The sequence below is a fragment of the Thermobia domestica genome, chromosome 4 (genome assembly GCF_964235325.1).
Source record: "Thermobia domestica chromosome 4, izTheDome1.hap1.1, whole genome shotgun sequence".
Lineage (NCBI taxonomy): Eukaryota > Metazoa > Arthropoda > Insecta > Zygentoma > Lepismatidae > Thermobia > Thermobia domestica.
In genome coordinates this window covers 5396594-5413280 of record NC_137457.1, presented here as the reverse complement: position 1 = coordinate 5413280, position 16687 = coordinate 5396594, and the positions used below count along the sequence as shown (strand labels likewise).

The 16687-nt window shown below is 35.6% G+C and overlaps 1 protein-coding gene across 1 annotated transcript in view; it reads left to right on the top strand.

Moving 5' to 3' along the window:
• Nucleotides 1–2540: 2540 nt before the first annotated feature.
• LOC145683686 (uncharacterized) overlaps nucleotides 2541–16687 on the top strand; it is a 32958-nt gene continuing 18811 nt past the window's right edge. The window contains exon 1 of the mRNA XM_081755043.1: nucleotides 2541–3086. Coding sequence (XP_081611169.1) covers nucleotides 3011–3086 — 76 coding nt within the window. The 5' untranslated portion in view covers nucleotides 2541–3010. The remainder of the gene's footprint in view (nucleotides 3087–16687) is intronic.

The following is a 16687-nucleotide window of genomic DNA, read 5'->3' as shown; positions in this document are numbered from 1 at the left end:
TTACCCTAAATTTTACGGACCACCGTTTTTTCATAAAAACGGCAGACCGTATATTTAGAAGCAAAATAATATTGACCGTATTTAGAAACAAATTTGGTACCGTATATTTTACGGTAATTTACCGTAATATTTAGGGGTCGTTTTTTTTTTTAAAAAAAAAGCACAGGTGTGTTATTACCGTACAAGATTTACGGTAATAACACACCTGTGCCCTCTTGCTAGATCCAGTAAGATCCCTCTTGCTGGTCAATATATATTGACCCAATTTTCATCGAATTGCTGGAAACTGTATCAGTACACACACTGGCTAGCAATAATTTTTGCTGGATGGATGCAACTAGAGTGCACACTGGTCCACTGCTGTTAAAGACTACTTAACTAAAGAAAACAAAAGTGAACGAAAGAAGCGTTGCACCTACGACGTGCATAATATCCATAAGAATAAAAGTTGAAATTAATTCTTAGTTTGTAATATCGAACCCTTGTTCTGATATCATCTTGAACATACATTGCTTATTCTTTTCAAAATTACTAATTTTGTCATGTATTGAACAAAACACCAGAAGAGGATTCGATATTACATTTAAAAAAAAAACTTGAATTTTATAGCTGAGTTTTTGTACGCTTTGAAGATGTAGTTGGAACAAACATCCATGCCTTTTTAAGATATTCATAAATCGATATTCTGTTACAGTGTTAAGACTAGCTTTATTGCATGTATTTTCACTATGAGTACCAGTAAACTAATAGACCTCAAATATTCTAATCAGCGATTCATTCGATTAGTCGCATTATTACGGTTTCAGATAACCAAGCAGGCACTCGACAACATAGCTTAGAATGACCAGAAGTACGACTAAACAAGTGTAAAACCATATGACTTTTCACAACACTGCCTACAGTATCCAGTATCCGCTATCTGAAATTAATAAATACGTGTTTGCATAATTATGTAACAGTGGCATCAATGCTAAAAAAAAAAGAAAAGAAAGAAAGAAAAAAGTCAACAAACTTCCAGAGTATCGAATTTTTGCATATTTAGACTAGTAAACGCTCAAATGTATTAACAAGACACCAGAACAGATTATAGGTACTCAGAACAAAATTAAAGATAAAAACATTTACAGAAATATTTTTCAAATCTAACAATTTATTTATCCAGAAAAAATAATGACATCATGGGCGCCCGATGAAAATTTTCTAGGGGACTCAACTCCCCGGTTACTATATACCCTGATATTTTTTATTTGTATTAAGAAATTTAATACGTTTTCACTAGCTAGGGGAGCGACCCCCTGCCCCTCCTTCGGGCACACATAAGTGACAGTATACTTTTGTTTCTCTAACATGAAAAATTCCAGTTGATGCAACACAATTTATGTAATGCTGTTACGGTAAACTACGAAGCAGTTTTCCTAAAAGTTTTTTTTTTTTTTTTTTTTTTTTTAATAAAGTATTTCAACATTGTGATTCTAATTCTAGCTTCACAAACCACTCGTAGTTGGTTACATTATCATAAGACTTTATACATCCAGCAGCTTCTTGGTTTCGAATCGTTGCACTTTGGAGCGATTTGCTTGCCACGATAGCCAACTAAAGTTTTGTTTGTCACCGAACAAAGTTCAAATATTAACATGGTGCTTTCCCATGCATTACCTTGCTTAATGTTGAATTTCCAGAATATCTTCAACAGTGGTAGGCCTATTGTATATATCACAGCAGAAAACCACACACTAAACAAACAAACAAAAGAAAGAAACAAAACAAAACAAAGCACAACACATCCGAACCTACGCGCCATGAATCCTCGCTTCGACCATGTGCTTTTTCTCTCCAATGCGCATGCCCGTCACAAGCATCTGACAGGAAAACGGTCTCCTACCATTATTTTAGAAAAACGGTAAACCGTATATTTTTTATGGTAGGAGGCACTTATTTTCACGGTTATTGGTTACAGTGTAACCGTCATAATCGTAGGACGCAAAACTGACGTATTTCATTTTTGAGCTTTCTTTCTTTACAAGGCATTAATACGTGGAGGCTTTCGTACAGACAATATGAGGGAGAAAGGGTTTATGGGATCCTTGATAGAGGCCCGTATCTAAAACATGGTCAGAGAAGTGGCCCAATGGAATTGTTGGTATATATGTTAGAATGAAAAATGAACTCAAATTACTTCGCCGAAAAAATTATACCAATCTCACCACCGTCTTAGTATTCTGGCTATGAACCTGTCCAGAAACATTGGAAACCCCTGAATAACCACTTTGACATGTATCAAAACCAAACACACGAGGATTTGCTATACATTCTTATGAAGCATTTAGTAGGATAAGCACTGAAGGACTTGTAAGCAAGGACAGGTGTTTTCGTTCGGACAGAATATTAAAGCACCAAGCCAAACGGAAATTCCAAGATATAACAAAATATTTAGACGGGGAAATTTTTTACAGTCATTTTATAATCTAGTCATGTTACATGATGACCCATTGTCATTCGCCTCGAAGAACCCAAGGATGGTTTGTGCGTGATCTGAAAGGCTGTTGGCATATAATGTGCAAGTGCTTATGTCTCTGCCAGAACAAAAATAAGATTACCTACTGATAGAGGAAGCAGAGCCGCAAATGGACAGCCCTCTTTTCCTTTTCTTATTATTCTTGTAGGATAAATTAAGATAAAGAAAAAAAGAGAACGAAGAAACAGAAAGTCCAGAAGCTGTCCGTTGTGATGAATAGTCATCCAACTTCCAACTCTTCAACTGAAAGAGTTCAGAAGAGAATTATCTCAGTTCACCGGATGTCATCCAACTCATGAAGTCAGCCGATTACTACTACCTGTGAACCTCTCCAAAAAAAAATCCATTATATACGCTTTTTAAAAGCCCTCTCGTGAACTTGTATATATTAAGTGAAAGACCCTTGTTACTCAACATTTTGTTTCATTTTTGTCAGCGAGGACTTTGTGTTAAAAAGTGTTTGACTGTCTGTTGTTCACCTGCAATTCACCAAAAATGTTTCGAAATATTGTTATTGTTCTCATCGTAGGACTACTTGTATCATTCGGAGAGCAGAGAGTAATATTTGAGGGTAAGTCAACATATAGATTACGTATTTTTTTTTTATTTTCTGTTAATTTTTAGTATAACCTGTAGAGAAATGAAACATAAAAGTTTTACAATCTGCTGAAAATTGATTTTTCTTCTTTCCTAATAAGATGAAAATTCAAAAAGTTTTGTTAACCAGATCAAAAATAAAAATTTTGACAAACAGGAAAAACCTGAAACGCTTTCCTAGTAAGTTAAAAAATTGAAAAAAACTTTCCAAGCAGTTCAAAATTTAAATGTTTTGCTAAAGAGAATAATTTTAATAAGATATTCTAGTCAAATGAAAAATGTAAAATATTTCCAATCATCTTGGAAATGCTGAAAACGTTTTGCAATTTGTCAAAAATTGAAAAGTTTTGCCATTCAGGTGAAACACAGACGTATTAAAAGTGTTTGCCAGTCTGTTAAAAATTTAAGTAATTTACTAATTAATTCAAAATTTAAAAGTTTCACCAACCTGATGGAAATTTGGGAAGTTTTTAATCATGTCACTTAAATTATTTTCACAAATACTTGACAATTTAATAAATACCAAACACATAAAAACTTAGAATTTTTGCCAATTAAATGAAAATTAAATTTGATTTGTCAATCTAGTGAGAACTTTAAAAAAAAAATCTAATGAAGTGTAAATTTAATGGATTTGGCAACTAAGTAAAAATTTAAAAGCTTTCTAGACAGGTGAAGATTTAAGGGACTTTACTAACCAATTAAAAATTTTACCCAAGAAAGAAAATTAAAATTTTTTGTAGATCAAGTGAAAATTTTAAAGCTTATGCAATCAGGTGAAAATTCAAAGTATTTGCCAATCAGGTAAAAACTTAAAATTTTTCCAATCAAAAATATTTTTAAAAATCTGCTAACCAGATGAATTATTTCCTTGCCAGAAGTTTACTATTTATAAGCCCAAAATGGCCAGTAAACACAGCACCAAAAAGTTTTAACTTTTAACATACATAGATTAGTGCTGTTTATAGACGCCTGAAGAGAAATAGCTCCCTTATAGCAAAGTGATTAGCATACGGGCTTTTGGCATGGGACACCCGGATTCATTCCTGGTTTGAGCTCATCTGGTTCGGATACCACGTTAAGCTGTAGGTCTACGTCTCACATTGCCTCGCTGCTGAACAGAGAACTAAACCCAAATTTCCACAAAATGTTAAAAATATATATTTACGAGAAGAATACACACATAACTTAAACACGCATTTCTAACTTCAAGTTTTGGGAACCTTTTCAGTGAATGCTTGTGAGACTTATAACTAAACTTCTGGTGTTTAATGGATCTTAAACAGCAGATTTATTATGGTAGCATTTCACAGATATGTTGAATACGTACGCTTCTAATTAAAATTTTGAATAGAATGGAAGTTAACGTTTCTTTCCGACACCAATACTATTTGACACGATACTTAAATTTTAAAGTAGGATCTGGACCAATACTCATACTTGTTTCCGAGACAAGTACCCCGCTGAGACTCGATTGCAATATTACGCAAATAGAATCTTGCACAACTAATCGTTCGGGCCAGGAAAGGAGAAAATTGTTCTTACTTTACGTAAACGAAAAATAGTTCTACTCATTGGCGTCTCTGGCATGTAAAATATGAGGGAGATATCAAAGAAACTGGTTTAAATGATACTACCTAGCCTGTTTATTATCTTCGATTCCATTTGTTACCTTTCAGCTTACCTCCACAGACCCGCTAAGGTATATCAAGAACTCTGCTATAATCATTTTACAGCCTGAATATTATATTCCAAATAATAATAATAATAATAATAATAATAATAATAATAATAATAATAATAATAATAATAATAATAATAATAATAATAATAATAATAATAATTATAATTATTATTATTATTATTATTATTATTATTATTATTATTATTATTATTATCCTGTCGTTTCCTGTTTCCCCCTACTTTCTTAATTCCACCATTTCATTCATTTCTCATCTTCACCGTCTCCTTTAGCCTAACAGGCATAACCGTGGGATTTCATTTCTTTTCAAATGTCTTGATCTCGCTTCGAACGTTTAAAAAAAAACTTAAAATAAAATAAAAATAAAAATACCTTTATTGAATATTCGTTGCGTTTTAAAGCAATATGTAACAGGGTAACGAATGACCTCGCCAGGCGCGCTCCTAGAAATTTTTGTTGGGAGGTGTACAAACTTTCGGGGTAGGAGTCCAATACTAGAAAAAGCTACTACGTCTATTATTCTGCACCCAAAAACATGAAAAGTAATTGTAAAATACTTCCAAAAATATTTTCAGAAAAATGATAGAACTAGATGATTTTTATAATACACATGAAGTGTAAGATCAAATTTTCGTTCTACCTCAATCGTTTCGCTGTTAAACAAATATAGTCTTATTAAGAAAATGTACAAATATATGTTGAGCTACGAAGTTTTGGGGTGTCCTGACCTCAGTACTGCTATTCTAATTTTTTAATAACCGGTTCTCTCTTTCTCTCTCTCTCTCTCTCTCTCTGTATGAGAGGCATAGTAGACGGATAGGTAGATAGACAGATATAATTCTCTTGTGACATGTAGCGACCTACACAGCATATAAATGGTGTGACGAAATTATGCTGCACTTCGAATATCTTGGAAACGAATTATCCAAGATAGATTGTTGTCAAGAAGTATTTAAAAGACCTTCATCCAGCAATGGATCGACAGTTGTTAACAATGCTATGTATGAGTTTCAAATATAAATAACCCTCAGTGCTTCACTCATATGATCCCAGTTCTCATTCTTAATATCTGAGCATTTGAGATTAAGGAATAAACCGTCTATAAGTTTCTCTGAGAGACATTTAACCCTGTAGCTCAGGAATTTCTAAGAACAAACACTTAAAATAAAAATTGACCGCTCCCCCCGCCTTCCATTAATCTCGTATGTACAGAGCAAAGAAATGTTCTTCAAATAGGTCATTTGTTTTTATCTGTGGAAAATTTGTATTCTACAAGCTCTCCCTTCCAGTTGGAATTTGCAATGCACACACTTGCTATGCTAATACAAATACAAAAGATATAAAAATCTTATCTGCATGGTTTATTTTCGATTGCCGAAAAATGGGCTCTGCTACGTGAAGTTGACACCGTCCAGTTTGTTTTTGGTATAAATTGCTTATAAATTCTGGACAAACGAAAATTTTATTAGAACGATCGTAAACAAACGATCTGCATGGTTTACTTTTCAAATTCTGAAAATGTGTTCTGTCAGGTTTAAACACATACTTTGGCTTCTTTCTTTCATTCTTGGCTTGATAATGATGATGATATGTGTGTCTGTTTATTTCGGTATAACAAACGGTTCTGTGAACTCGAAATATTTTAACAACCGGTTCGCTCGAACCGGTGGGAACCGACTGAAGAGCACCATTGGCTGACCTGGTGGACCAACCCTGTCGATGAGCCCCTGGGCCTCGCATAGCTGAAACAATAGGCAAATAACACGAGAGAAATCGAGGCAAACACAATCTCTTATGAATGAGTACATCGAAAGCGTTTTAAACAGCATACGAGTTTGAGTTGGTTTTCAATCTAACGTAAGTAATCTTTACCGTTGTAGGAATCTAACAGAACAGAGTTCACTGTATTGGCAATAGATGGCAGATAGAGACAGTGATGTTCTGTATTACAATATAGCGTACATATCCACTCTAACAAGGAATCTTTTGCAATTAGATATCTCACGTTTTTCTTCTTGTATTCCCAGGCACATTATTAGATGTTTGTAACATGAATACATATTTTTGATTTAGGTTTTCATTTGATTATGCACTGACAAATTCATTAGATTACTAATCTAGTAGGGAACTGCGATTAGACTTGCGAAGCTGAAGATATTTTGTTAACAAAGATGTATTTTTGAATTGTAAGTTTTTCCACGGAAATGGATCCGTTCCATTTTAAGTAGGATACTTACATAAAAAGAGAATGAAATACAATGAATTGTATTATCCACCATGGGCGTCTCTGGCATGTTAAAATTGGGAGGGACGGGGGCGCCTAGAATTCTAGTAGACCCAAACTAAAGTTACGCCAAAAGGTATATTATCTACCTTTTTGTTCCTCATTTCGCTGTGTTTTAGAATTTGTCCAATGAACCATCCTCGTTTACTTCGTTTTCCGTTTTAACGTCTAAAATGTACTGTTTATTCTTTCTTTCATCCGACTCCTCAATGTGTTCTTTTCATCTTCCTCAAACTCAATTCGCTCATTAAACACTCATTTCTATCTTTAGTTTATATATTGTCATAGTAGTTGTCTCTTGCTACCCTTCTACAGTATTCACATGAAATTTACCCTTATATTTATATAATATTCGAATTTCTTTATCTTTTTAAATTCCTCTTGTCACTTTCGCTTCTATTGTATACTTCCCTGTCTTTATAGATTGCCCTTCTTAATTCGTACCTATACACCCTTTCCTTCCTTTTTCCAGTCTTCCTTCGTCATGGAAACCAATTGTTGGGTAAGCAATGAAAAAAATAGTGCGCCTGCAGACGACACTACTTTGACTAACCAAGATCTTTGAAAGTGAAACACGTCCGGCGGACATTTTAATCACATGAATCTAATGTTTAAGAACAGACATAACTTTAATTTGTTCTGTATATGTTTTTACTTCTTCCATATAGATCTAAATACTTTCAGCATTGATTCACTTATCTCGTACTCAAAATATTTGGGGGGCCGCGTCCCCCCTTCTCCCCCGCCAGAGACGCCTGTAGTATCCGCACCAGAAGCTTCAATTTCATCCAGTAATGTCAACCGCTTGAAGATGTTTGCTCCCATCTAGCGGCGACACATGCAATCATTGTTGCCAAAACTTATTGGCAAAGTGTTGCTAAATTTAGCTCCTAAAATCGCTAAAACAGTTTCTCAAATTTCAGCCTGAAAAAGCGATGTTTCTTTATCTCTTTTCTTTTCTTTCTTTTCTTTCGAAACAAAGAAAATATGTACAAACATGTATGCGTAAACATCTAATATAAATAAAATAAAGTTTTTGTTTTTGTGCGGCCTAGGGACCAGATAACTGGACCAAGAGCTACCAAATTTTGATCACGGGTAACTTGGTCCACGCCCCAGGCCAAGACGAAGAGCTCTTTTTTTTTTCAAAATTCGAACCAGGGGGGGGGGCCGTTTACCGGGACATGTAAAAGTAGTAGAAATGACCGATATTAGTGTCAGATTCATAGTTTTCGCGGTCGCTGAGATCAATGGTGACACTTGCATTAGCGATGACTTTCAACTTCAGCCACCATTATGTATGGGCCGGGGTTCACCAGGGGGGAGGGGGAGTTAGCGAAATATGTAAAAATAATACAAAATGACCGATAGTAGTGTCAAATCCATAGTTTTCGCGGTCACTGAGATGAATGAAGATACTCTTACGGACGTTGACTTCCAAATACAGTCCCCATGCGAAGAATGGGTATATTTTAGCTAGTAATCAATAAAATCACAAATCAAGTAAAAGGTTTAATTATTCCCTCCCCTCCCCCCTAAAAAAAACACACTGTCTTCTTATGCATCTTTGGGGTTTACCATGCTTATTTTTTCTTTAAAGGACACACTTCAGGCGAAATAGAAAATACAGAGATCCCAAACGTTAGTCACTTTAATTTATCAATTCCACACCAGTATACACTACACCAGGGATCGGTGCGGGCGAGTACTTAATATAGAACCGAAGTTAACTAAATGATTTCTATTGTGGGCTAGTAGCTTTTTTCTTGGGCTAGTAAAATTTTGTTGCTTATCTGCATTCCTGCACTACACAGTACATACTGCAATTAGATAGGCCTCTATAATCAAAAAATCATTCGAAATGTCGTAATTAAATGATGGACAAACTACTGGCTGCGGGCCAGATATGGCCCCTGAAAGGTTCTATCCGGTTAATGATATGGTACCTAATCTTAAGAATGAAAAATAGAATTGGGTTTCTTCGAAAGAGTTGTATTAGAGACAGACCGACAGATGAACATTTAAATTCAATTCTGAGAATCAGTGCATCTCGGTTGAAAACAGATTATGAAAAATTTCAATCATTAATAAGGCTCACTGTTACAAAAAATATATCAAATGTGCCATTCTTGTTTTCATAAATTATATTAGCCCGCTTAAGATTTTTTCCTTATTCCTTGTCCCTCCTAGAAAAAGTTTGACCATCACTGCTGTAGTTTGTCCTGTTTGGAAAACGACCATGCAATAAAACACCCGCAAATAATTGTCTCCTCGCCCTGTTCCGAACTGACCTGACGCACCATTACTGTTGCCAAAAGGTTGTGATGTCAGTTGTATAGAACAAGCCATTAGGGAACTACCCAGTTTGTCACACATGGTGTATTCAGGTTGCGGCGTCACGAACCACATAAGTTATTCCCGAATTGCATCCAGCAGCACTCACATAAAGATATGCGTTCGTTTTATTCATCAATCCCTTGACAATTCCTCAGTATGTAATATCGAAATTTTTAAAAAGCAATGCAGTAAGAAAAAAATCGCAAGTTTTACCGCCAAAAGACTTCAAAATTCGCTTTTAAAAAAAGTCATTAGTCGCTTTTGTAGAATTTTTTATCGCTATCTGCCTCTCCAAATCCGTTAGATTTAGCGACTTGTCGCTAATATTGGCAACAGTGCATACAATGTATACCTCTGTTTCAATAGTAGAAAATGGAATTTAAACAAGAACCGTTAAGATATATGTTACCCGTTAAGATGTTAACGGATTAACTCAAATAACGAACTTGGCCGTGATTAACCATGCCAGCTATCTATTGCAAAAATAAAAAAAAAAAATATTCGCTTTCGTTCTAGACTTACTGTGTGGGTTAACGGACCTACATAGTCCCCGTTACGATGTTAAAGTATTGATTCCATTAACGTACTCGACTAAGAGAATCGCTCCAGCTACTGATTGCGAATTTTTTTTTAAAATCACCTAAGTTCAAGAGTTATCGTGGTGAAGTAACGGACAGACGTACTAACATCACAATATTGCTGCTTTTAATTGCTTGATGCTAATAAAAGTTGGTACAAAAGAAAACACACTATGAATTTTCGCTCACATTTTTTTTTTTTTTTTTTTGAATTAAATCATTTTATGCTGAATTTGTTACTGAACCTTTCTAAAATATGTGAACCTTTGTAAACATTAGGTGTATAGAAGCCGTCCGAAGAAAACGCATCAAAAGCCAATTTTAGACTAGTTTTTGACAGAAACATTTCTCGTAGCAGATATGCTGCCAAAAATCTCGTATAATATTCTATGGCATCAAAAGTATACGGTGCTTTTACACGGTAGCACTTTGATAAGCACCTTATCGTGACGTTGCAATCAAATCACTGGAGAAGACTGCAATTATGGCTCCGAAACTAAAAACAGAGATTTCGGTCGCTATTTCTTCTTTTGTCGCATATGCTTATTATGATACAAAGGACTTTTAACTTTGTACAAACAAGGATGCTTCTCATATTTTTCAAACAGCATCCCTACTCCAACTCATTTTTCTTTACTACAATTCAATTTCCCACACAAAGCAAAGAACATGCATATTTGGCACAAAATCTTTCGCTTTGTTACCACACCACAGCGCTGCAATCGGACCAAAAAGGCTGGGGGGAAATGCTACGAAATAGAGCAGGTTCTATCGACAAGAAATGCCCTAGCATAGCATTTGCTACTTTACACGGTAAGATATCGATGATACGATATTTGCTACGAGAAATGCTACGATAAATGCTTCGGTCTAAAACTAGCCCCAACTAAAGTTACGTCAGCAAAACATTAAATTTCATCTCTTCAAATACAAATGAAGTGAAATCTTTTAGTTTAATGTCCTAAAGTTCATGTGAGTCCCCTATTGTATTTATGAATATTCAATATTTGGCATAATTTGAATGCAATTTGTCTTAAAATCCTCATATAGCCCTATATACCTTCTGCATCTGAATGCCCCCCCTCCCCCAAATTTAATGAGAAATCTGCGCCCTTGCTTTTATCCAAGGCATGATACACAAATGAGAATTGAATCCATAAACACATGCACAAAAAGCGCATCCGTTAGCCATTCAGCTATGAAAGAATAGTATGGACTTCAATAACTCTACTTCATGAATGGTTAGTCATGAATGACTACTTAATCGGGGAGTCTCTTCTCCCGTCAGCCCCAACAAAACAAAACTTGAAATGACGTTAATGGTTGTTTGAAACAAGACCGAAACTGTATGAAGTCTTCTATTGGATAGTCTCGATTCCATTCCTAAAATGTTGTTACCGTATAGGTTAGAGTCAGCCCGGGTCGGAATTTTTATCCCCGGGCCCGACCCGGCCAGTGAATTTATAATGTGAGGCCCGACCTGAGTCCGAAATATGTTAGGACCGAGCGCGGACCGAGCTCGTGTGATAATCAAATGAGCCCGAAATAAGCCCGAGTTGCAGAAACTTAATAATTAACGCAAAATTGTATTTTTATTTAGAGGTTTAATTAGAGAGAATATCGAAATAAAGGTTATCGTTTACACTTACTAACTATATGAATTCTCTAAAAGAAAATGCTCGTTTATATAAATCCCGTCTCCCCTAGCCTCTTTGCATAATCGTGGGAAGTTAAACTAAATATGTCATTTCCAGTGGCGTATTTAGGGGGGAGCTTCCGTTCTTAAGCCCGCCTCGAAATCTTACTTACTATAGTAAAGTATATGAAATATCTTGCAGAATTTTCACATTTTCAGGCAAAGCCACCCCCCCCCCCGAAAGTTATCACCACCACCCCGAAACAAAATCGTAAATACGCCACTGCTCATTTCATTTCATTCATATAAATTCTCACAAAATGGGAACATGAATACTCCAAATATTTATAACAAAATGTCAATGTATACAAAATTTTATGCTAATGAACGTGTACTGTATTCACTCAGATAGCTCTCAAAGCAGTCATTTACAATTGTTGTGAAGAAACAGAATGGAATCCACACACTGGCTGATCACACTTTCTCTCACAGATAAGCTAAATATGTTTATTCCTGTTACTTTTAGCTCTTTCTCTCCACTACACACTTAGCTTTACTCTCAATTGCACAAAGATAATCAGATTTTTAGTGTAGGCGTCTCAGGTTATAAATTTAGATGTATATCTGTTTTAAAAGTTCTTCAGAAAGAACGGTCCGATAAATATCGTTGTACAGTATTTTTACAAAGTTAGACCCGAAAAGTATGGTTCTGTATTTAAAAATTTACGGCCCGAGCCTGAAGTGATCTATGCTTTGTAGGCCCTGCAGACAACTACTATAATCTTCTTGTAAGAATGTAGTAATCGAGCAGAGCAGAGTTAACAGTATTGGCAACAGATAGCAGGTAGACACGCTGACATCTTGTGTTACAGTACAGAGTACATTCCCACTCTTAAAAGGAATATTTTGCAATTAAATATATCACACTTTTTCTTCTGTATTTCCAAACATGTAATTAGTTGTTTCTAACACGAATACCTATTTTAGATTTAGTTTTTATTTGAGTACACACTGATAAATTCAGTAGATTACTAATCTAGTATAGAACTCTCACTTAAACTTCTGACAGAATAACTTTACTCTCTACCAGTAAAATGTTTTTAGGTTGTAAGTGTTCTTACGTACCAGGGGGGCGATCGGCACCCCAGAAGAGGAAACTTTCTTATTTTATATATATAAATACAACCCATCCCAGAGTTTGGAGCCCTTAAAAGTAGTAGTATGACAACCCACCGTTCCCCCCAGAAGTCGGTCCTGGATCCGCCCCTGTTACGTACATGGATAAGTTCCATTTTAAGTAGATAGTTAGGTAAAAAGGAGAATGAAACACAATAAACTAAGGTACCACGCACCAGAAATTTCAAATTCATCCAGTAGATGTCAACCGCTTTAAGATGTTTGCTGACATTTAGCTCCAGACATTTAACTTCTATCTTTGTTTCAATATTAGAAAGTGGGATATGGAGATCTACCTTTAAAGTAACCGTTACCCGTTAAGGTGTTAACGGATTAACTCAAACCAACAGACTGGGCCGAGATAGTCATGCAAAATTTAAAAAAATAAATATTCGCTTTCGTTTCAGAGTAACCGTGTAAGCTAACAGACTGACGTATGTCCCCGTTACGATGTTAAAGTATTGATTCCATTAACGAACTCGGCTTAAGACAATCTCTCCAGCTATTGATTCCGAGAAAAAAAAATAAAAAATCGCCTCTGTTCAACAGTTATCATGGTGAAATAACAGACATATGTACTACTGTAACATTTCAAAATTGTTAGTCTGGCCTACGTGATCCTAATTAAAGTCGTTATAAAGCCACTGCACTAAGGACTTTTTCTTCCATTTCTTAGAATTTCTTCTCTCCCATTCGTTTCAGCCATTTCATGCTCAGATTGTTACTGGACCTTCGTATAATATGAATAGAATTAGGCCTGTACGAGCCGCCCGAAGAAAACTCATCAAAAGCGAATCGTAACGAAAGTCATGTCGGCAAAAAAATTGAACTTCAACGCTGCCAATGCAAATTAAATGAAATATTGTAGTTTAACGTCCCACGATTATGCCATTTAGGCTGATGGAGACGAATAATTAAGGCAAGTGAATGATAATGGAAGAATTGGTGGAATGAGAAGGTGAAAGGAAACGGTAGTATTCCCGAGGAAACCCACGGACACAATAGTGTCCACTACAAACTTACTTGGCCGGGGATGGAACCAGGGTACCCACGCACCAGAGGTAAGCGATCTACCACTGAGCCACCCTGTCCTGCCTTCATTGCTGCAAGATGTAAGAAGAAAGATTCAAACAGCTTCGGGAGGCAATATACAAGAATTACTACACCTGCACTCAGAAAAATCCCTTCTCCGGACAGCGGCATATTTTATGTACAAATATACGGAATCCTCTTGCTTACTACAGAAATCAGTATCGAGCATACATTACCCGTATGCTACATAGGCACTGCCCTTAAATGTTACATCATGCCGTTGCAGTTGGCTGATATCTAACACTTTTCCGTATATCACATACATATAGTTATGTTTCCTTCGTCAGCTATATGTTATATACATCCATTTGTATGTGAGATCCTGACCGCCTATATTGTTTCATATGGAAAGAAATATATACATGCAACACTTATACAGAAAGTATTTTAAAACATGCGTTTTCAGTTATACGTCTGCTGTACGTTGTCCGAAAACTACCTACCTTTTTAATTACGCCACAATTTTTTTTTTCTCTCAGTGTCTAATCTTTCTTCTCCTAGCTTTTAGGGGAAAAAATAAAAATAAAAATTTTGCAGATGCGACATACCTGAAAAGCCCTCAATGAAACTCAACCTTTCAGCTAAACGCCCTTTCCGAATTCTTAAGGGTCTTCACTACAGCGAAATTAAATTACCGCTAATTTTATAGTTTTTGTGTAATATCTTCAAAACAAATAAAAATATTCGAAAAGCAGAAACGTAGTGAACAAGAGACAATACGATTTTGCATATCATACCGTTATCACAAATCGTCTATCCCTTTTCGATTTGCAACTGTAGATAGATTTAGCATATTTTCCGGGTTCTAACGGCATGATGTAACATCTATGGGCAGTGCCTATGAAGCATACGGATAACGCATGCTCCGTACTGATTTCTATAGTAAGCAAGAGGATTCCGTATATTTGTATATACAATAAAACTCTGTCCGGAGAACGGATTTTTCTCGAGAACGGATTTTTCTGATCAGTGCATGTGTAGTAATTCTTGTATATAGCGGAATACCAAAAGCAGATAGGTGAATTGTGGTAAAGGTATCACATGCAAAATCGTATTGTCTAGTTCACTACGTTTCTGTTTTTCGAATATTTTTATTTGTTTCGAGGATATTACAGAAAAACTCTAAAATTAGCGGTAATTTAATTTCGCTGTAGTGTAAACTCTTAAGAAACAAATTTATTATAGTATATCTTCTGTTTAGTAAGGAAATACACATAATCATTCCAGACATTTTAGATTTTTTAAAAGTTTAGTTTAGCGTCTCCTCAGCAGCGAGGCTATATGAAACGTGAACCTACAACTTATGTTAATGAAATCTTTGAGTTTTACGTCCCATGGTTATGCCGGTGAGGCTAAAGGAGACGGTGAAGATGAGAGATGAGTGAAATGGTGGAATGAAGAAAGTGGGAGGAAACGGGAGAACCCCGAGAAAACCCACGAGCACGGTGTTTGTCCACCACAAAGTTCACTTGGCGGGGGCTGGGATCGAACCCGGGACCCCAAGCACCAGAGGTGAACGCTCTACCAATGAGCCACCGCGCCTCCCTTACAACTTAATGTGAGATTCGGAAAAAAGATCTTGCTGAGAATCGAATCCGGTTCTCTCAGGCCAAAGGCTCGTACCCTAACCGCTTAGCCACGAGCGACTAGGTATTTCAGAGAAAGCAGTCCGAATAAAATGCATACGTTCCCATTTAGTCAAAATCAGCCCTTTCTTTTTGGTCTTTGTAGCGATTTGCGATTTCTTCAACTAAAGTTGGGACGTGAGAATGTCCCGTTTTTGTTTCTTAAGTAATTATAAGTAGTATGCGGTCTACTGTTCAGATAAATCAAAGAATAATAACAATCTACTACTTAACAGTTCATATTTTTCTTATACAGTACGTAAATTAATAACAAATAGCCAATCTGATAGAGAAAAAGCTGTTAGCTCTATCAGATTGGCAACCAACAACAGATATATATTTTTTAACGTCATAAAAATCGTTTCCGATGGTTGTTTCGAAAATTACGCATGATAATTTCCCTTGAAACATGTAATTTTGTTCCTGTGAATATTATCTACCGATTGATAAATGTTTTATATGTAGATAATATCATACTAAAGTTTAAGTACAAACCATAATTTTGGGCGATATCTCTTGACGAAAGAAGTCTTTAGGAGCAAAAAAATGTTTTTGCGAGACCCAGTTGTGGATACAGCTCGTGGCCGCAGGGTCAAGCAACCCTGTAGTTTTTTTTAGTAATAAAAGTAATTTATTATTTATACATTTTTGAAATTTTATAGTATACTCATGATATACCTATCATAGTTTGTGTTCTGGCTGTCGCCGCTGCAGTACAGGAGTAAATGGCAATGCTTTTCCTTATGCCCATTGTTGCCAAACTTAGCCTGAATTTTAGAAATAGTTTCTTTTACTAGGTATGAATAAATTATTGTAGAACATTGTATTCTCTATCAAATAATCTGTTTTTCTCACATCGAGAAGAATTTTCAAGTATTGAAATACATTGAAAGAGTGAAATCTTGCTAATGGCAAATTCTAACGTCGCATTAAATATATCATGTCATAAGTTCGGAACTCTAAGAGATACAACGTTAAAACTTATACAGCTATTAACACCATATTTGGTGCCAATGTTGGAAAAGTTTGCATTCAAAAAAACTTTTTGAATTTTAAAATAAAAAATAAAATGTAAGAGAAAGTGCGTATACTATTGCAATGCAATATCTAAAAAGTTGACTAGTGAGAAACTTTTATTTTTCAGG